This window comes from Amblyomma mixtum, chromosome 2 (genome assembly GCF_055824585.1).
Source record: "Amblyomma mixtum isolate Tamu chromosome 2, ASM5582458v1, whole genome shotgun sequence".
NCBI lineage: Eukaryota > Metazoa > Arthropoda > Arachnida > Ixodida > Ixodidae > Amblyomma > Amblyomma mixtum.
In genome coordinates this window covers 87,203,283-87,224,827 of record NC_143013.1, presented here as the reverse complement: position 1 = coordinate 87,224,827, position 21,545 = coordinate 87,203,283, and the positions used below count along the sequence as shown (strand labels likewise).

Sequence of the window (21,545 nt, the reverse complement as noted above, 5' to 3'; positions counted from 1 at the left end):
AGCCCTTCTACATCTGGTGATCCTATGTGCAGCTCACAGAATCCCTTGAGTTAGAATCAGACGAACCCATGCAGGCACAGATGTATCTCTAAAGGTACAAACTCCTGTGATTGCTGGATGCTAAGTAGAAGAAACCTGACTAAAAACAATGCTGCTGTGATTTTTCAGAGTGTGTATGGCAGTAGGACCCACCAGGAGGCTTTCCAATCCTGAAACTCATTCCCCTTGGGCCAAGATGACGCTCGCACATGCCATCAGACATTTAGCACCAAGACGTGTGCACACAGTGGGTTTTAGCCAAGTGACAGATACAGGCACTGCAAATGGCATGAAAGCATGACCGCATCTAACGGAAAGGAACACATTCAGTCAATGTTTAGTCTCAAAATAAACTCTGCCTTTTTGCCAAATGCTTCCCAAGTACACTGCTACCAGGAATACGCCCTAAGGCGTAAGTAGAGGGTGCTGAATAGAAGGTAACTAGAGTCAGCTTTATTACCAACAAATTCTGCTCTCCCCATTCAAGTGTATTACACATGCCCGAACAGACTTCTGTGACCAAACCTGTAAATCCTTGAAGAACGAGCATACATTTGCTTCCCTGGCGAAAATTTTTTCCAGCCCAACTGGTTTATAGAACAATTTCCAGTGGGTTCCAGTTGGAACCATCTGGGTTCCACTTGGTTCCAACTGGAACCAGCTGGAAATTGTTCTATAAACCAGTAGGCTGGGAAAGATTTTCACCAGGGTTCCTAGCTAGGCGAAACAGGGTTAATACAGCAGGATGTAATCCATGAGCGGAACCTTCTTCATTTTCCCCAAGTGAACCAGGAACAAGAAAGCAGCTTCTGTGGTTTGGGTCTAGCTGAATTGGTACCTACATAAGTGAAGAGCTTTCTGTTCACTCTGATCTCATGCTTTACAAAAAAAAAACAGCACAATAAGGGCAGTACACCAGGAAGAGAGGAGAGACATGCGCATGTCTCGTCTCACTTTCTTTGTGCTGTCTTTCTTGCACTTCATCATTTTATGAAATCAAGCGCCAACTGCCCCCTCCTCCCCACGAATGTGTATTACCAGGCTCTCATCTCATCATAAGTTCCAGTTGCTGACCTGCTGTGACTGACACATACAATGGAAGAAGCACCACCACTTCCGGAATAAAACTACTAGCTGACTGTTTGGAAAGAGTATACAGTTATACTCATCACTTATATCTAGTGAACTACCGATACAGTCCAATATGAGCACACAGACTGCACTCACAGGGGGGAACGAAATAGCACATCAACACCAAACACCAATAGATTGCATGTGGAGATCAGCACCACCAAGGCTACATTTAAACAGCAAACGAGACGTTATAAGTACACTCAATCTGAAATGGTGAACAATATACAATGTAGTAAAAGAGGAACACTGACAATGTCACCAGTAACACCAGCAATTAGTCCACCCAAACCATCAAAGAACACAACAGATTGTACACAAGATGCGACACGCTGCACACAAATACTGTAAAGAATGTTCAAGAGCTAACAAGTTACTCCTTTTCCCGCTGCACATGTTTGAAATGCGCAAGCTATGCAGCAGAAGAGTCGTCAGCCAAGATCACTGCTTTCGCCTGCACAGTGTGGTCTTGCATTAAGATTGTTCTCTACCGCTCACTAACGCGAATCTTTTCTACTATCCCTGAAAGTTGTACCGGAAAGCTAGACTGCCCTCCCGAGACATAACTGCTGCGAGAAAGACCCTGGGCTGGCTCCAGCCCGAGACTGCACGAGAGAAAAGAAAGCACTGCTGCTCTCCCCCTATGCACCGAGTGGGAGAGAGAGAAAAACGGAGAGAGAACGGACAAAGCGGAAGCCCATGGAGCACCACACTATGAAAGACTCAAAACGTACCGGCCGCAAGGCGTTCTGCTGCTGCTGCTGCTGCGTGTAGTATTGCTGGCAAGCGGCTACCACTGGGCACAGGTCACAACACGGTACAAGCCAGACGGTGAACTAGGTGGTGCTTAGCAGCATCACAGGGGGTGGCAACTGCCTCGCAAATGACGATTAACGGCAACAACGACAACAACAACAACAACCGACGATATGTTCGTGGTTACAGACAATTTAGCGCAAGCTATCTATTACACATTCAGATCTGCAGTGTGAGACAAGAAAAAAGGGAGACAAGAACACATTATGTGTGTGTCTCTCAAATCATCTGTCCCAGTCTTGCAGTGTACATCTGAATGTGCAAAGGGACACAGCAGTAGCAGACAACCTACCGCTGGCATCATGATAGCTGCTGCCTCTTTCAGGCTGCCACTAGTGGCCGAAGCCACAGTTTCACGATCTAAACGCACGAATGCATACGGGTATGAAAGCCCATACATTTCTTCAACAGGCTGCTCAACAAGCGCTGTCCTTACCGACAGCCTCACCACTTAAAGCTGATCAAACCAAATGTTCAAAAGAACACAGGGGACAAGTTCTAACAGCAGACGCGCAAGAACTCAGCATTTCTATGATGGGAAGAATCCCTTCCAGTCAACTTAAGTTGGTGCCAAGATAAGAATATATCAGCACTGAATTTACAGCAGCCAAACTAGAGCTTGCATGCCAACAGACTTATGTTTGCTTCACCACCTACATGTGCAAGTGTTTCAGGACGTTCTGCAAACAGTTGCATTGCTCGCGTGTTCCTGCTGTAAGTGGTTAAGCCAACACATATGCTCAGTGTTAATGCCAGTGTATATGGACAATGCTAGAAATTTCTCCCAGACTACTGGGCATCTAGAAACTTGGACGGGAACTACTCCGATCTCTTCTACTTATACCACAAAATTTTCAGGACCAGAGCTTTATCTTCAGACGTAAATTTCACGAAAGCATTTACATACACTTTGAACTGCCCTCAGCGTGACATTAAAGGGGCCCTATAGCATCCCTCACCAAAGCAGCCACTGCTTTAGGGCTTCACTGAAAATCACGGTTTTCTAAATATTTACTTCATTCACATGTCAGCAGCAGAATCCTTTCAAGTTCTCTGCCAGCATATGATGACACCGAAAAACAATGACTTTTCATAATACTAAAGATACCGAAAGTGGAGCAAATAGATAAATGTATATTCACTATGATCACACTATATTCATATTACTCTGAATTCATTACATTTTGTTGAGTGAATTCAAAACCAAGAATTAAAGTGTTGCTGGTATTCAGTTTTTCAAAAGGTTCAACAAGGCGATATAAACTGGAATCAAGGTTTTATTGTAATGTAGACTCGTGTCATGCTTTCTGACAGAGCTCAGACATTAAGTCATACCATGCTTTTCTATGTGCTTGAGAAAGCTATTCTGCATCTCCGTTCTTGATCCCGAGGCACATTCCAGATTTTCTGCTAATACAGCCGACTGAACAGCAGCTAAACCATGTCAAGCAATTAAGATGGGCCGCCAATCCCTACAGTTCATGCACAAAATGAGCCAGACACACACAACATATCCTTTCTCACAAGAAACATCGGAACGGTCTTATATCACAATGAAAAGTGCAAGACATGCGAAGATCAACTGCACTACTGTAGTGTATACACAGTGTATATAACCAGCATGGCTGCATTGTTCTGCAATTGTGTCCATTGTCTTGCAAAAGGTCATCCATAATTCGCTGTCTGAATGTTCGCGACAGCTTCCAAGTGCTGTGCACACTTCAAATACATTTTGGCATGCAATGGAAAACAGTGCAAACAATAACAATATAGGAACGCAGAATACTGTGAGCTGTAACTCCATGGTGCAAAACTGCTCCAATGCCACAGGAAAAGCAAGCTCAAGCACATGACAGAAATGAGTCTAGCCACCGAATGTTCGACCACTAGTCCCGCAGCAGCCATTGTGAAGGTTCTCCGTTATTCCCGAAGCATGCGCAATGAAAGCTTGTTGCTGCATGTGGCTGAACAGGCTTTTCCTTCATGCCTGTGGCAGTGTCTATGCTCATAGCTTGAAACAATGGCACTCCCAATGATCCACTGAATGCCCCAAAATAGACTCACAGTTGCTACTCAAGACAGTCGCAGCCTACGTAGCTAATATAATACATTTGCTAAAACTCAAGGCGTTCATCGCAAAAAATGTCTTTCTCCAAAGTTGCCAAAATAAAACTAGCGAAAGGAAGCATAAAAGGATGGAAGTTTCGTCCTTTCCATCCTTGCCGAGCCGACTTTGCCGTCACAGTTCTGACCCAACCCAATTTTGAGAAGCACTTCATAGCTTTGTTGATTGCGCAGAGAAAGTGCCGTGGTGGGTTTTGATATTGAACGGCTATGCCAGGCTTTCAGAAGCCATGAGAGTGCCGCGGTTAATAATATACCTAAAAGGCCAAATGAAGGGAGCTCTTTTACATGGATAAATTTATGCATGCATTTAAAGGAGCTCCCTTTTTACAGCAGACCAAATATTGACTCGTGAAGCTTCAAAGAGCATCAGTAAAATACTGAAAGGGCAGAGAAATGTGCTCAGATACACCACTTACAGGACCCACCAGAAATACTTGGGTACCAAGTTCACGCAAGAATTCCGGATCTTTAACAGGACTTGCAACTACTTGGCTCAAGCAAAGTGTACCATAAACTTTCTCCAACATCCAGCCCGATGCACTTTCACATTATCTTCCCCGATGCTTGGGAAACTATCCTGCAGCCCTTTTCTCTGCCCCATGCTTTACAGCACCAAGTGCACTTTCTCTAACAAACTGCCGCCAAATCAAATGATGTCCCCCAGCTAGATGAGATGAAAAGGTAGCCACAGCTCGACGGCGATCCTGCACGAGCGGTGTCTGTGTGTCCGGACTGGCTGCGGTGCTTATTTCACTCGAGGTTCCCCAGCACCGCCACGGCTGGGAGACCGCCACATGTGGATCTGTTGCAGTGCTGGTACGAAGTGCCCGGGCATTCGCTTTGTGGCGTTCCCCCGCACCCACTTTGGCGGCAGTAACCAAGAGAGAACCCCAAATGAAATGTATACGAGAGTCCAGGTGACTATACGGCTGTGGACTGAGCAGAGGACGCTTAGCTGCCGACAGTGAGCTCGTAGGAGAAGGGAATGATGCCTCCGGGACCAGCAAGCAGGCTCTTTCCGGACAGGTCGAGGTCGATCTGCCGCGCGGCCTGGCGACCCTCGTTGATGGCGTGCACCACGAGCGACTGGCCACGGCGACAGTCTGCATCGCGCAATGTGCTCAGGTCACTCGGAGCAGCCTCGGTCTGTCAGCATACGGCACGCTACCATGACATGTCGAGACTAACGATAGCACTGAATCAGAATGAAGATTAAACACTATTATGCTCCTCCATGCAAGTGACAGGCACAATTCAAGTCCACTCCTAGATGCGCAGGATGAAAGATTACGCATACATGCAAACACTTCTGAAAGGTTTCCAGAAAAAATTTAGAAAAATGTCCATGACTGAAACTGACTTACCACACCGTATTCACTCGCATAATGGACCCACTTTTCTTTTCCGGTAAAGTTTACATCAATTGGGGAAGGGTTCAATACGCGGAAAAAAAAAGTTCGGACATATTTTTTTTTCTTTTTTTTTTAAGAGTCGCAATTTTATATCATACGACTGCCCATCCTTGCGCCCAATCGGCCACCCGTGCGCACCCCCTCCCGCACCGGAGAACGTATAGAGACGTACCTCCAGCAGCGTAGACCCGTGGCACCGATGTGCGGTACGAGTCGGCTGATGTGCGAATGTTGCACCGGGGGTCCTGCTCCAGACTCAGCTCATCGATGAGGTATTTCTCTGGACCCAGGAAACCCATGGCGAGCAACACCAAGTCCGCCTGCATTGGACAAGCAGGAGGCAACACATTATTGCTTATGTGAATTCATGGCGTGAGCCATCACGCTCACATAGTAGTTGTACCATTCAAAGAAAAAGCCAAGCTATTGCATGGCGATATATGGATGGCCAAAGACAACGCAGGAATGGATTTAACGGCTACTGGATGTGGTGGCTGCGTCATCTCTGCTTGAACCACGCCACATGTTTATGTTGCGAAGCCCACTTGATGTAAGTTCGCCCTGTGGCTTGGTGTTCCTTGTGTGTTCGACTGCCTTTGCCACAGCCTCCCAAGCTTTACTGGTGGCAAGTTCTTCCACAAACCCTGTGCGAAACTGGCAGTAGCAGCTGCTGCTGCACCCATAAAATGTACCTTTCATTGCAGTAGTGTATAAGCTCAGAACACAGAAACACAGAGGCTGCCACCTGGTAAAGCAAACATGGCTAGACGCGGTAGGCCACAACTCCTAAAATTTTCTGGCTCAACCTATGAAACCCATGCCATTAGAAGGCAACCAATGAGGTCTTTTTGAAGGTATGCATCAATTTCTCATAACATTAAAGGGACACTGAGGAGAGCACTATTAATATTTTTTTTATAGTAAAATCCGATAGTTCGGCATGTCATGGCTTTGTTGCCACTTGGGCGGCAGCGAAAGATGCATTTATTTCTAAGAAATTTGGATTCGAAGTTGAAAAAGTTTTTCCCGCCGCTCTGATTCAAATTTGGGATTCTCCTATGACGACACAGGACTAAGTGACGCGAAACATGACGTGCGCATGACGTACCGCAGACTCCGTGATTTCTGGCGGCCAGCAGTGCAGCCTAGCAGCAGCCGAAAAGAAAGCTACCGCCGGCCGCACGTTGAAGGCATCTATCGGCTATTGCGGCAGTCGCTACAGTCGCTTCGATTACGTTTGCACTGGCATTTTGCCAGCGTTACGATGGATCTCGTTCTCGAAGTCGTCAACGAAGTTCTCGCAAATAGACACCTTTAGCATACCGTGTACCTTGTTACGGCTAGAATACCGGGAGCCCGCCTACCGCCGGAAAACAGGCGCTGATTGGTCCCGATGCTTCAGGAGCGCGCGTAGCTGCCGGGCACGTGGCGCCATCTGGCGACGTCAAGGAGATTTGCACATGCATTGGCTGCGCCTCAGGGATTTGTGACTTCTCGGGTCCTAGAGTTGCTAGAACCATTGGTTCTAGCAACACTGCTTTGTCCTATGACGTCATAACGCTTGTACTTGCGAGTTTGGCCTGTGGCGGCGATACCTATATTTTGGTTCTTGCTCTTTTCTACGTTACAAGAGCTTTGTTGTCAGTATGAGTGGCGTTTTTGTAATCAGGAGCTGGTATTCTGTCGATACAAGCCAACTTCAATTTCTCCTCAGTGTCCCTTTAATAGTTTGCATAAATGTAGGACAACATATTTTTGCAAATGACCTTCAGACGTCCTTGAGCTCAAGGCAGATGATAAATGCACACCTGCTTTAAAACCAAACAGCATGGCCCGTTGTTTCACGGAATTGTGGCGTTGTTTCACGGAATTGTGGCCCATATTGAATCGCAACAAAATCGCAGAGAGAGAAAGGGAAAATGGTGCAGTCAGAGACCTTGAAGACTTTGCTGGTGTCAGGAAGCTCCTCCATGTTCCAGCGGCCTGTGGCGTCCTTAGTCCACTTGACCTGCACTGTGCGGATGCCCGACACATGGCCCTGACCGTTGTCAAGGAACTCCTGCAAGGAGGCAAGCACGCTCTGGACTCTCGCATTCCGTGCAGAGCCTTCATGGCTTTGCAGTTGACACCCATTTCTTCTGACACCAAGCTGACACCGCTCTGTTGCAAACATTACGCCACTGTGCTTATTATGCTTCCGAGGTACACCATGAGAGGGTACCTTGTTTGTGTAAATTGGTCACGTAAATATAAAACCAGTAAAGTAAGCAACTGAACCTGCTGATCTACTGATCACTACATAGCTATCAGAAAGGCTGCTAGTTTCCGAGTAACAACAGGTTTATTTAGTGAACCAGTCAGGCCAGCAGCACTCCTGAGCACATTTTCCACCATAGCTTTCTGCGGGTGGTAATGCTCGTCAAGACACAGATGGCAGGCATGTTACCTTGCTGAGGATGGAGTAGTGACGCGGATCTTGGCCGTACTTGAGGCGGACCTCCTCGTGACCGTAGTCAATGCGCATGATGCGGGGCCACTGGGGCCACGGGTTGCCTTCCGCACGGTGCGGAGGTGGCAGCGGCAGGATCTCAAAAGTCACAATGCTCCGGGCACCCTGCGATCGGCAGGCACGAAAATCAATGCTGAATCATCAACGCAAGCAAGAAGATCGACATACAGACAACTGACAGTGACATCAATCCCAGTGATGACAAGTGCAAAAATACTTGGAACCTATGTGACCTGTGGGATGCTCTATAGTATTGGCTTCTGAAGCTTGCTCTCTTTCAATAGGGTTCACGCCATATGTGACTCCAATGAGATAGTGTAGTTGGTAACCGAAACATTTTACTAGCGAAATCTCAGCTGCCCACATAGACACTCGTGAATGCTAGGAATACACAACCTCCTCCACTAAGAGGAGGTTGTGTACGCAGGTTGGACATGCAAATGACGATGTTTTCTTGAACAACGTTAGTATTGTTATTCCATGATCATTATTACAACATATTGTTTCGTTGACAGTTTGGACTGGAAGGACTGGGTTATGATGATTTGAAGGATGGTGGACACCTGAACCCAGAGCCTATGTATGTCATGTGTGGCGCCCCACAAAATAACAGCAGCGCACGTTTTTGTTTCAAACTGCTATGTGAGGAAATAATCACAGTCTTGCGTTGAATGAAGAATGTGATACTAGGAGCACGATGAATTCTGAACAATAAAGATAACTCTGTTATGCACGGTACAATTTAAAGCAGTTACATTTATTCACTTCAGAGTACACCACACTACCAATATCGCATTCTTCATACAAAACCACACATAACAATGTTATGCTTATTGGGTTTCAGAGTAACTCCCAACATCACATTCTTCATCACACGCAGCCATTATAACACTGAGAAAATTTGTAAAACTAAACAGCAGATCATACAAAAGCCGCAGTTTCTGATTTGGGAACACCCCTGAACATATGCTTCTCAGCTATGCTGCTACCCACTTTCTAGCTTGTTTCGCAGGAGCAGGTTTACACAATAAGTGGCTGAGTACAATACATTTTCAGCAGTTCAGTTTGTTGAGCTGCCATTATGTCACCATCGTTACCAGCACGCAAAAGTATTCAGCAAGGCAACAGCTTTTTCGCAATGAGTCTGACCTGCCGCAATGAGGTGGCAATGCAATCCACACCGGTGTCTCCGCCACCGATGACGATGACATCTTTGTTGCGGGCCGACAGCGGCACGTGGTCAATGTCGTTGCCCATCTGCTTCTTCTGCCACGTCTCCAGGAAGCTCATGGCAAAGTGGATTCCTTCCAGGTGACGACCTGTGCATATATATAGCAAACAACACCAATACCCCAAACCGTGAACACTCCATCCACATTAACACTCCACTTTTGCTCACATTCCGAAAGAATATACAGAGGTGGATTCCACACGCAGTAGTCACGCTGAATAATCATTCCATTCTAACACCCTATATCTCGATATGCACTGTTTTCATAAACATGACCATGCACTGTTCTCCCGTACTGCCATGACAAGTGCATACCGTGAGATGGGTAATGTTATGTGATGGCCTGTGACATAACATTCAGAATGCTTGCTTACAGTGTCAGTCACACAGCCACAAAATGACTGGAACAACATGGAAGCACTGTTGTTAATGCTGGTTGGTTTATGGTTGGTTTATGGTTGGTTTATGGGGTTTAACGTCCCAAAGCGACTAAGGCTATGAGAGACGCCGTAGTGGAGGGCTCCGGAAATTTCGACCACCTGGGGATCTTTAACGTGCACTGACATCGCACAGCACACGGGCCTCTAGAATTTCTCCTCCAAAGAAATTCTAGCCGCCGCGGCCGGGATCGAACCCGCGTCTTTCGGGTCAGCAGCCGAGCACCATAGCCACTCAGCCACCGCGGCGGCCCTCATACAAACAAAATGCCCTCATGCATACAAAATAGAATATGCACACAGTTTGCAGCGCCAAATGAATAACTAGGCTCACAATGACTTTTTAGTTTGCAGACAAACCACAAATTGTTTTTTTAGTTTGTACAGACAAACCACAAATTGTCATGAATTTCGACCAAGTACGTGTTCTCTTTTTACAGCTATGGAAGCAACAAGCCACCGACTTCCTCCATACAAACCTTTTTCTACTGCAACAAAGATTAGGTTGGGGCAACCAAAAAGGAAATAAAAATAATAAGCCCCTGTCTACTGCAACAGTGAAACAGTGAAAACAGACAGAAACAGGACAGAAAAGACACTTATGCTGGCCAAGACTTATTTGCACTTTTTACACCCCCCCCAAACTCCCATCGCCAGTGCACACTCAGCGCACAGCTGAGCAGCACTGTGCACTAAACACTGCATTAATTTGCCTCCAGCAATGTCTGTGAGCACCAACATCCCACAGCTTCCCATAAAATGCAGTGCCGTGCTCAAGAACCATTACGGCTGCCCTGAAGCACACATCATATTTTTCATGTCAGTTTTAAATCGGCCTCATCCTTAGCCTTAAGATGGCTTTCGATGCATTCATAAATTTCCATCTGTCATTAGTTCGCATTCTTAAATGAAACTAAAGCATGCACGCAAATTCATCATCGAAAGGAATCTGAAAGAAAAGGGGCACACATAGAAAGACAGGAAATAGCGAATCATTTCAGGGCCTTTCTAAGATTTCTTGAATTAATGTACGGTATAGTATGGTACGGTGAGCCATGGTACGGTACGGCACAGTAAGGTAAGGTACAGTACGGTTAACGTCCTGTACCATCTCAGATATATCAAGCGTCAAGCAAAAATAAACAAAAAATTGGACAACTGTGGCATACGAAAGGCAATGAGGCCATTATGAGGCGACAGGAACTGACCAGGGATGGGGAGGTCGCGTGGCCAGGTCGATCCAGTGGTGAGCAGCACAGCGTCGAACCGCGACAGCAGGTCCGCACCACTCACGTCCTTGCCGACATCTGTCGATGTCTGAAACTTGATGCCTTCCTCAGTCATCAGGTCAACACGCCGCTTCACAACCTGCAATGCGCACGAAATGCCAGGTCAAATCAAATCCTCAAAATCCTGCACACGAATGTAGTTTACAGCACAATGTACACAAGAGACACCTGGTCAATGCACGCCTAGCAGCTTCTTGAAAGAATTGAAGCTTGATGCTTCAAGGAACAATGAGGACAACGTCATCTAAGTCTTGTTCTTGGTAAAACTCGATTACTCGATTTTCTTCGCTCTGCTTACGTTCAATCTGTAGCAAAAGATGCAAGTATAACTGATAAATTTGGAGATAAAAATTGAATATTTTTCTCATCACTTAATTGATTCCAAACTTGCGACATGGATGACAACAACAAGAGAACTATAGACTTTGCTATCACCAAATGAAGTGGACAGCATTGTGATGTAGCCTCAGATATTTTCAAACAAAGAGTACCCGACATCCCAACAATACCCGACAAAAAGTACCCAGCAGCCCGAAAAGTAGCCGACAAAAAGTACCCGACATAGTTTGCTTGTGAAAACAGCCTGTGGTGGTGGCAGCTGTATTTCACTTTTTGGGCTGTTTCTAGCTTATAAAAGGTATACTTCTCTGTTAAAGTAACCTGTTTGTCATTAGAGCATGGCTGTAATTGATACAGGCCAACTTCAATTTATCCGCAGTGTAACTCAAAGGGCCTGGTGTTTCTTAGCCCAAAAGAAAGACAGTAGCGCCTAATCACATATAGAATGCACTTGAAAATGGTGCAAATTTTTTTAACAAGCTTTTTCTTGTGAATTTTCTTGTTCTTACAGAGCCTGCTTTCAACAATGACAACTGAAAGAAATTTTACTGCACACAGGCAGCATTAAACACCTGAGAACAAATGTGGCCCTAGCAGCGATGGAATAATTTTTTTGCTCAAAAGGAGCATTACCATCTCGACTAACACCCATACAACGTAGGATATATGATACAAACTTCTCCACATGTTTCACTGTTTGACACATTGGCCAACATGCACACATGTATATGCAGATAAAAATTTTGACCAGTTCAAGTGGTTTTTCGAAAATTCCCAGTTGGTTCCAACAGGGACCAATTGAATTCCCGGTTGGTTCCAAGTGGGACTAACTGGGACTTGTTGAACCTTGTTGGACTTGTTGTAGAGCATAAACCAGTTGAACTGGTCAATATTTTTTTGTTTGCAAAAACTCATGCTTTTCACCATCGCCTGGGAGTAGACAACAGCAGAGTACTGCAAGTCAACCTGGATTGCAATTACATGTCCAGGCAGAGACAAGCACTTACATCTTTTCCCAGTTTCATGGTGGGAATGCCGTACTGCAGGAGACCACCGACCCGGTCATTCCGCTCAAAGACAGTCACCTCGTGGCCAGCCTGGATCCAGAGTGAGAGAACAGAGGCCCTTTCAGTCACTTTGACAAAAGAGGGCACACATACACTGAGCCAAGCCCCACCCTCCTCCTACCAGAAAAATTCCGCCATGTGTGTGAAGCCTCGTCTCAGAATAAAAGCATGCATTGATGATGATAGTGATGACAGTGATTTCTTATGGTGCAAGGGCATCTGCGGCCAAAGACCGCCATGGCCACAAGGTATTTCGGTTTGCTTAAGGTGGAGTCAAAGACCTGTTTCCCAAGCATTTCACCCTGAATAAGCCGAGCACCAGGCCAGGGGAAAGCTTGTACCCACTGTATCACCGGTGGGTACCCGGCAGCACTGGGGATCGAACACTGCCCCTCCCGTATGTGAGACGGATGCTCAAATGACTAGGCCACCACTACGTGCATTAGGTCAAGTAAAAGCATCTCAAAATAATCAACCAGGGCAAATCCAAATGCACTCGCAGATCTCATGGGCATCCTGTAAATTTCTTTAATTACCAGCAGAAACCGTCAATGCTCCACTCAGGAGAGATCGTTACTAACGAAGGTGCAATGTGAAAAAATTAAGGAGGCAAACGCACCTTGTTGAGCTGAGCTGCTGCAGCCAGGCCGGAAGGCCCGCTGCCCACTATGGCCACCTTCTTGCCCGACCGCTGGGACGGTGGGTCGGCATGGATCCAGCCTTGCTCAAAGGCATGGTCGATGATGGCACACTCAATGTTCTTGATGGTCACCGCTGGCTCATTGATGCCAAGCACACAGGCACCCTGCAGACGTTGAAAGCATGTTTCAAATGAGCAAACTTTGCTGCATCACGACTCCCAACAGAAAATAAATACTGATCCAGTTCTAGTAACACAGCTGTAAAAAGATTGGCACTTTTATTCTCACAAACTTGCTGCTGCTAACTTTAATATGCCCTATACATTGCATAATTAAGCAAATAATTTCTCAATATCTTGCAAATTATTTATTCTCCATGGTATCAGAAGCTGCTCACTCATCTGGAGATGCCTGACAGATGAATAACTGTATTCAGCACATAAACCTCACATTACATCATGTCAGAGAATTGGCTTTGTTTATGGGGTTTAACGTCCCAAAGCGACTCATTTTACGAGGGACACTGTAGTGGAGGGCTCCAGATAATTTCGACCACCTGGGTTTCTTCAATGTCCACTGACATTGCACAACACATGGGCCTTGAGAATTTTGCCTCCATCGAAATGAGACTGCCTACTGCCGCGGCCAGGATCGAGCCATCGTCTTTCATGTCAGCAGCCGAGCGCCATAACCACTGAGCCACCGCGGCAGCTCATGTCTGAGAATTAAAGCACAAAACACGATTATCAAAAACAAAAGCTATAAATGATGACAACCACTGCATATTTCTACTGATGAGTGCTCGTAATGATGCGTAATCCACTGCCCACAATCCAATCTCCACTGTCACGATTGCGTTTACCATTCAGTGATGTCAGCGCTGCACAATGGATAAAAAGGAATTGCCTGCAATGCATCTACATTTTCCATTAGCAATTTTTTCCACAAAACGCCTGGCTCGCTGGGAGCGTCCTACCACAGTCAGAGAAGATGGGAGGCAGTGAGCCAGCCCTCAGTGCTTACCTCGCAGGGGGCTGGGCAGACGCGGCCTGTGAACTCAGGGAAGTTGTTGGTCTGCAGCAGTTGGGCAAGGGCCTCCTTCCAGTCTTGCTGCACAGAGGAACATACAAGAAGAAACCACCACTTTCAGTATGCCATCCACTTAGAAACTCTGAGAGATGCGACAGGTATGAGTGACATATTAGACAACGGTCCAGGCTACAGAGTTGCCTCGTTTCCTCCATAAGGGCTTCGTTAGACAAACCCAGACACCTTTCTTGACGAAGAGAATTTAAGAAGACCAGGGAGCTCACACAGGTGCTCACACACATTCTGTGCTCACACAGGTTTATCACAAAAGCAGACAGACAACACACTTTTACACACTTGGACTGCCCACTTGAAATTCTGACATCACAAGGATTGGAGCAAATATTGCAGCTGATGAGCTATTGCTCTACATGAAGGTGTTTTCACGACCCATGTTTGGTCTCTGCACATGAAATGCAACGCTGTTCATGCAAAGAATACAAGTTGTACAAAGAATATAAGTTCTTTGGGTAAATGAATATTTTCAAATGCCCTGTTCAACACAAGTTCCTCATCACCTCCTGACCTGGTCAGAATGGCAGCCATGACAAAGAAGCAAGAATTGTGAGCAACTTCTGGTTCCTCTGATTCAGCTGAGCTCGGGAGATTGTACTACCTCGCTGTCTCAGCCTGCAGTGGTGACCCACCTTGTAGACGAGGTCATTCCACTTGGGGATGATGTTCCCCAGTGGACAGCCATGCGATGACTGGCAGAATGGAACACCGCACTCCATGCACCTGCACATGGTGCCCCACCCATTCACATGTACTTCCAATTTTCCCTCCACAGACTTGGCATTACACTAAGGAATGAACATGGTAGCTATAGTGAACATGGTATATGCAAAGCGTAACACAGCAAAATAGTTATTTTTTTTGCTAATTTCATCTGCATGAGAAGCAGTATTTGTGCAGTTACAATCACACTGCAAAAGAACCATACACTGAACTAACTATTTTGCACTTCCTAGCACAATCAGCTCTCATGCAGGAAAACTCACAGACAAGCCATAGCACCCCATTTCCCTCTCTAAAAACTTGTATGAAACTTTAAGCGTGGAAATTATTTCTATGTGCGCATTAATTAAAGCAGGATGTGCTGACAAGATGGGCCCACCTGGCAGCCTGGACGCGGATGTTCTTGCGGACACCCTGGCGATTGTAGATCTCCTTCCAGTCTTGCATGCGCTGCATTGCTGGCCGGTACGGTTCTGTCTCACGCTTGTACTTCATGAAGCCCCTGCGCCATGCGAGATCATGGCCAATAAAACTTAGGCACGTGGCAAAACCTCGTCCTAATAAAGTAGCCTTCAAAGCAAAAATGATTTTTTTTTTTTTATGCACCCGATATTTTTAATGAAAGATGATGCAGCAATTCACACAAATTTCTGCTATCAAGGCTTTCCCAGGCTTTTTTTTTTGTGTGTGCTAGAGCAAAGCTCTTACTGCCTGTATATGCATACATTCCTCACCTTTAACCGTGGCTAGCACTAAAAGATATTGACTGGGTAGACTGTACAGCCACAAACATCCCGGCCAAGTTGCCCGATCACACATGCCACACAGTATTCATAAATGAAGTGCTAAATTAAAGTTGCCTTCCTTTCTTACAGCTACTCTGCCATATGTCATCATGATGCAATACTTCAGCCAGCAAGGAGGGAGGGGAAGGTCACGACTACACGTTGGCACCAGCACTGCCACCCAAGATGGCAACAAGAGCCCGATTTCCATGGGGAATGGAGCCAGATGCAGAGCCTTGCAAAGCGGTGCAACAATCCCAGGTGCACAAATTGAAGGAAACCAACAGAATTGGATCTGAGGGAAACGAAAAAGGCTAAATACTGTGCACTAAATTCCTCCAATCCTGTTGCATGTTTAGGAAAAATTCCTTTGGCACAACACTGCCTGAAAGGCACCTTTGAGCTGTTCGTGTTCCTCACGGATGACAAGAAAGTGGTGCAGTGCCATTTTAATGGCACTCAAGATGCAGGACCTTATAAATAAGGAGTGCTGCTTGTAACATTATTTGTCCATCACTACATCACATGCATTCAAACTTCTGATCTCAAACATATACGTTTTATTCTTGCTGCCAAACTTGTTGCCAATGTCCGTCCCAGGCACTGACACTATCTTCCCCCGCTGCCAGCACAAAAGCTGCTGCTCCACAAGTGCACCATCAAGTGTGCCATAAAGTGCCAGTGTCACCACACTACAAGTTGCTCAAGAATGTAAAAAAAATCTTGCACAGACTGTGCAATGCGAAAGCTCGGGTAAATACTTCAGCGTCCTTCTATGGCGCGTGTGGAGACGGAGGGAAGTGGGAGGACGCACCGGATCTTGTCGAGATTCTCGAGCTGCCTCTTCTTGGCCTCGACATCGACCACCACCTCCTCGATGTCGCCCACTTTCTCTGCTGGTGCGGGGGCAGCAGGCTGTGCTGCAGGCACCCGGTCATTCTGCAGGGAGAGCGCTGCCTGCTCCTCGGCCATCTGCTTCAGCGCCCGCTGGTACTCCTTGGGGAACACCTGCACACGACCGGAAACCAATCAGATATTGAGATCCGAGCTAATTCAAGGTCATTTATTCAACACGTCCTGTATGACTCGTGTTTTACGCCGAAGTTAATGCATGAATGGTGTGCAACTTTCTATTTGTATTCTGCAGTTTGTCATTCGGCTTTTTTTGCAACAAACTATTATGGCAGTTATTATGGCAACAAATTATGGAAGCCAGTACTTCATTTGTACACTGCTGCGTCCATTTGCCTTGCAGGGCATCCTCTTCAAAGAGAGCTTGGCACACTCCACCTTTGTCACTGTTCTCATCTGGTCCATTTTTTACGCAAAATAGTTATTACCATATATAATCTTCACCAATTAATACCAACCATTCCTGAACATGTCTTGTTCTTGCCTTCTTACAGGCTATATAGTAATTCGGTTTGGTTTGTTAGGGTTTAACGTCCCAAAGCAACTCAGGCTATGAGGGATGCCATGGTGAAGGGCTCCAAAAATTTCGATCACCTGGGGTTCATTAACGTGCACTGACATCATTAAAGAACCCCAGGTGGTTGAAATTTCCAGAACCCTTCACTACAGCGTCAGTTTAAAACAAATCACCTTGTGCAATTGATCGTGTAATATATTAACAGTGTTGAAATTATCTACCTTTGCTCTGTTAGTTGTAAACTACATCCATGATCCAGAAAAATTCAAGAGGATCTGTATGTGAAGATGTCAGAATGCAAAAGCCGGGCTTGTTGCATGTCTGGGCAGCGAGTTAAAGTAGAACTTTTAGCATACAAGTAGAATCTTGATGATGCAAATCTCACGGGGTAGCTAAAAATCTTTGTATCATCCAAAATGAACAAAATCGGCTTGCAGAGGCATGGGGAATGCCTTCTTGCAGATCTGTTTACAGCTGACGGTATTTATTTACAGCTGCACAGCCACAGTTCGCTACTCGCGGTGTGTACAGCACAACTGGAGATCACAATTTTGGCAATGTGCGGGCAGCATGCTGCCATTCATTGCTTGCAGCACAGGCCGTATGACTATAGCGATCATGGCGTCGGCAATGTACGGGCAATGCTTGATGTCCAAGGAAGCAGTCACAGCTCGCCCATTCGAATCATCTCTAGTGGCACGGGAGAGAGTGTTAGGAGCATCTGAAATACTGCGCACTGTACACAATGCAATCTGCCTGGGGAATTTTACGAATTCGTATCATCCCAAAATTCATACAGAGATTCTACTGTAACAAATTTATAATTATCGCTCCACCAAAGCAAAGCCATCAAGAACCCTGGTTTGCACTATGTGAAAACTATACGTAAGCTGCTCTGTGCAAGAGCACATGAAATCATTAAGATCAGAAAAGGCCTACACACTGAGTATGATGATGACTACAGCACTGAGCGCGCGTGATCTCTGTGTGCAAGATGCATACACACGAACCTTGACAAAGAGCTTGGCTGAGTCAGGCCACTTGGAGAGGAGCGAGGCGGCCACCGCAGATCCTGTCAGGTCATAGAACTCGCGGATCAGGGACTCCACCTGGTCCAAGTCTTCGGCCAACTCCAGAGGCAGCAGGTCCACCATGATCGCATTGCACTTGTGGTGGAATGTGCCCTCCCTGCAGCAGTGGTGTAGCCACCCCACACTCATTGGTCAGAGCCACATCAGCAATAAGGCACTAAGTCTGCTACGAGTGGACACCTGGTAGTCGAGACAGGACTACACTGTGAACAATACTAGTGTTTAACCCTTTCAGGCGCCATTTCTTGTTTTGATTTAAATCGGTTATTTTTTTAATCTAAGTAGTATATTCAGGCCTCAAGATTTGTTAGTTTTTGAGCATCGAGCACCAGCGGGTAAGTTTTTGCAATGATGTGGAGAATTTCGTACAAAGTGTGAAATTTCTTCGAAATAGTAACATCAAAATGTTCTCATGTGTCATGTAAGCGTCCTAGGCATCGTGGAATCACTTTGTGCTTTGAAGATGCACATTACGCTCGAAGTTGAGCAAAAACAATCCATGTTTTCAGTCGCGGCAAAATCTATCTGCCCAAAAATGGTGGATAGAGTGCTACCTAGCTCACTTTTCAGTGAAATATCATTTACTGCGTTCGCTACATCGCACAAGAAACCAAGTTATTTGCGACAAGAAGGCTGCTCAGTTCGACTGAAACAATGAAATCACCGCTAGGTGCACCAGTCTCTTAGAAAAAGCTGTGAGTTTGCTGTCTACACAATTGCGTACAAAGCACCTGAAAGGGTTTAACATAACAGCATACACTCAAAAGACACTACAACTTTAGTTCTGAAAATATGTCAAAGAAACTCCATATGGAGATCATTTCTGCTTAGCCTGACAACTGACCAGACAACAGTCTGTCGGAACTGCACGTGTCCAGCTAGAACAGCAAGGAGAACAAGGTTTAATTTAGATGGCACTATTTCCTTGCGACTATCTTTACGCCCACATTACAAATCTCCAAAGAACAGTTATTAAAATATGCCACGAAGTGCACACAATCAATCCTTACACTTTCTTGCATCATGATTTAAGGTTGCTTATAGCATTTTGTGTACTTAGCCGAGTCCTGTTGCTCCACTAAAATTGTTTGCTAATCACAAATTGTCGATGAACTCCAATCAGGCGCTAACATAGTGCATGCCAAGCTCTAACCAGGCATGGCAGCCCATTTTTTTTATGAAAATGATGTATACGCACGTGTCTAGGACGTAAGCGATGCCGCCAGACATGCCGGCCGCAAAGTTTCTCCCTGTGGGTCCAAGGATGATGGCCAGGCCACCCGTCATGTACTCACAGCCATGGTCACCCACACCCTGCAACAGGTGTCACACAGAAACTGCAGTTAGCCAATGAAATGAAAAAAAAAGAAAGTTTGAAGTTCATGCCATATTAACCAAAGTGACGGCAAGCACTGTACATAATTTTCTTAAAACAGCCCCTACAAAAAAACATTGTTACAGAACCACTGCCAATAAGACACAGTCCCATTGTAATCGAAGAACAAAGGCATAAGTGAGAAGGTGCCATACAGTTTTATCTGGCACACTTGTTTAGTGGACGCCACAAATTGTAGCAGACAGACGTTTTCAAACAAGGAAGTGATGAAACAAAAATTTAGCAATAAAAATTCGCAGAGGCTGTCCTATTCCCAAAACAAATACACAAATACTCTCACTCTAGTTCTTGCTGATTCCACCAGTCTGCTACATGTAATACCATGCAAGAAAAAATTGATGGTCAATTTGCGTAGTTAAGTCAAATGTAAATTAGATGCTCTAGCACTTTGGTTTTCACTTCGGTTCTAGTGTTCAAATCCATTATTCATGGACGGAAGGATAGTGATGATGGGTTGATGCCCATCGGAATTGGTCTTTTTCTACTTTATATTCACGGATCCCTCCCCCGGAAGTTCTCATACCACTCCTCGTGCAGTGGATAAGCTCTGAGATAGGCACATCATCATCATCATCAGCCTGACTACGCCCACTGCAGGGCAAAGGCCTCTCCCATGTCTCCAATTAACCCTGTCCTTTGTCAGTTGCAGCCACTGTATGGCCGCAGACTTCTTAATCTCATCCGCCCACCTAACTTTCTGCCGTCCACTGCTACGCTTGCCTTCTCTTGGAATCCACTCCGTTACCCTCAAGGACCAGCGGTTATTTTGCCTTCGCATTACATGCCCTGCCCAAGCCCATTTCTTCCTCTTGATTTCGACTAGGATGTCGTTAACTGCTTGTTCCCTTGCCCGCTCCGCCGACTTCCAGTCTCTTGACATTGCACCTATCATTTTTCTTTCTATAGCGCGCATGCAAAGAATGGTCACTACAAGTGCTAGCACAGTGAAAAGCGGCACAGTGCATGAAGCGCGGACTCGCATACCTCAATGACAGCAGTGGCACCCGAGTTGCGCACACAAAAGCGCTCGGCCGCAATTCCGCGGAAGAACGCCCTGCCCGAGGTGGCTCCGTAGAGGCACACGTTGCCCACGATGACATTCTCCTCGGACTTGAACTCTGGCGGCAGGTCCTTGGGCGGGAAGATCACCAGCTCACCTCCGGACAGACCCTACATGCATGTGCAACCAGCACCATTATTGAAGATGTCATACCTCACTACTTATATTACAAAATGCCCAGCAATACACAACCACATTGCAGGACAAATGTTTCAACATGCCTTAAGGGGGGCACTGGTCTTAGACCTAAGTTTTGTCTAATCCTAATGAAACTGTGCACCTTGCTCAGATTTTTATACTGATTTCAACAATGAAATTATTTTTCTCATAAATTAGTTGGTTCCCAAGATAATTAAATTCATGCTACATAGTATGGTGAGTAAAGAGCGCAATAATCAAAACAATTTTTCCATTTTACCCTCATTGGTAATTTTACAGCACTTGGATTATCAATGTTCAAGGTGTGAATGTAATGCATCGATAAACTTTGCGAAACTATAAATTTTTGAAGTGTGATTAAACGAATCTGCTTCGATTATTGCACACACTGTGCCTTCAGCTTCTATTAGCAAACAATATGACATCTCTGTCTGTGCTAGATGTTGAGATATCGACATGGACAGCCAGATGTCTAAAATTTTCATGCCATTGAACTGTCTGTTTCTGCATAAATTCAGCCCACACGATGATCTGAATTTAATATTATGGTCAAAATGTTGATTTCTTGAAGGAAAAAATTGGTACAGTTGGAAAATAATAGCTGTAGATTCCACAAATGTCATTTTTGAAAATCGATTTTTTGGTCATTTTTTGGTCTCGAAGACCAGTGTCCCCCCTTAACGAGGTTTTACTGTAGCACGATGCTCAGAGTACTGAGAAAATTGTCTATAGAGGCACATGAAACCAAGCTGTCTCATCA

The 21,545-nt window shown here is 45.6% G+C and overlaps 1 protein-coding gene across 1 annotated transcript in view; it reads right to left on the bottom strand.

The window, feature by feature from the left end:
- Positions 1–347: 347 nt before the first annotated feature.
- The window catches only part of LOC149360045 (uncharacterized), an 83,370-nt gene continuing 62,172 nt past the window's right edge, over positions 348–21,545 (bottom strand). The window contains exons 30-44 of the mRNA XM_089572148.1: positions 20,551–20,736; positions 19,369–19,484; positions 18,090–18,267; positions 16,465–16,658; positions 15,245–15,367; positions 14,775–14,865; positions 14,062–14,148; positions 13,017–13,202; positions 12,338–12,427; positions 10,911–11,070; positions 9,184–9,353; positions 7,972–8,139; positions 7,462–7,584; positions 5,698–5,845; positions 348–5,216 (exon numbers count right to left, since the gene is read on the bottom strand). Coding sequence (XP_089428274.1) covers positions 5,065–5,216; positions 5,698–5,845; positions 7,462–7,584; positions 7,972–8,139; positions 9,184–9,353; positions 10,911–11,070; positions 12,338–12,427; positions 13,017–13,202; positions 14,062–14,148; positions 14,775–14,865; positions 15,245–15,367; positions 16,465–16,658; positions 18,090–18,267; positions 19,369–19,484; positions 20,551–20,736 — 2,172 coding nt within the window. The 3' untranslated portion in view covers positions 348–5,064. The remainder of the gene's footprint in view (positions 5,217–5,697; positions 5,846–7,461; positions 7,585–7,971; positions 8,140–9,183; positions 9,354–10,910; positions 11,071–12,337; positions 12,428–13,016; positions 13,203–14,061; positions 14,149–14,774; positions 14,866–15,244; positions 15,368–16,464; positions 16,659–18,089; positions 18,268–19,368; positions 19,485–20,550; positions 20,737–21,545) is intronic.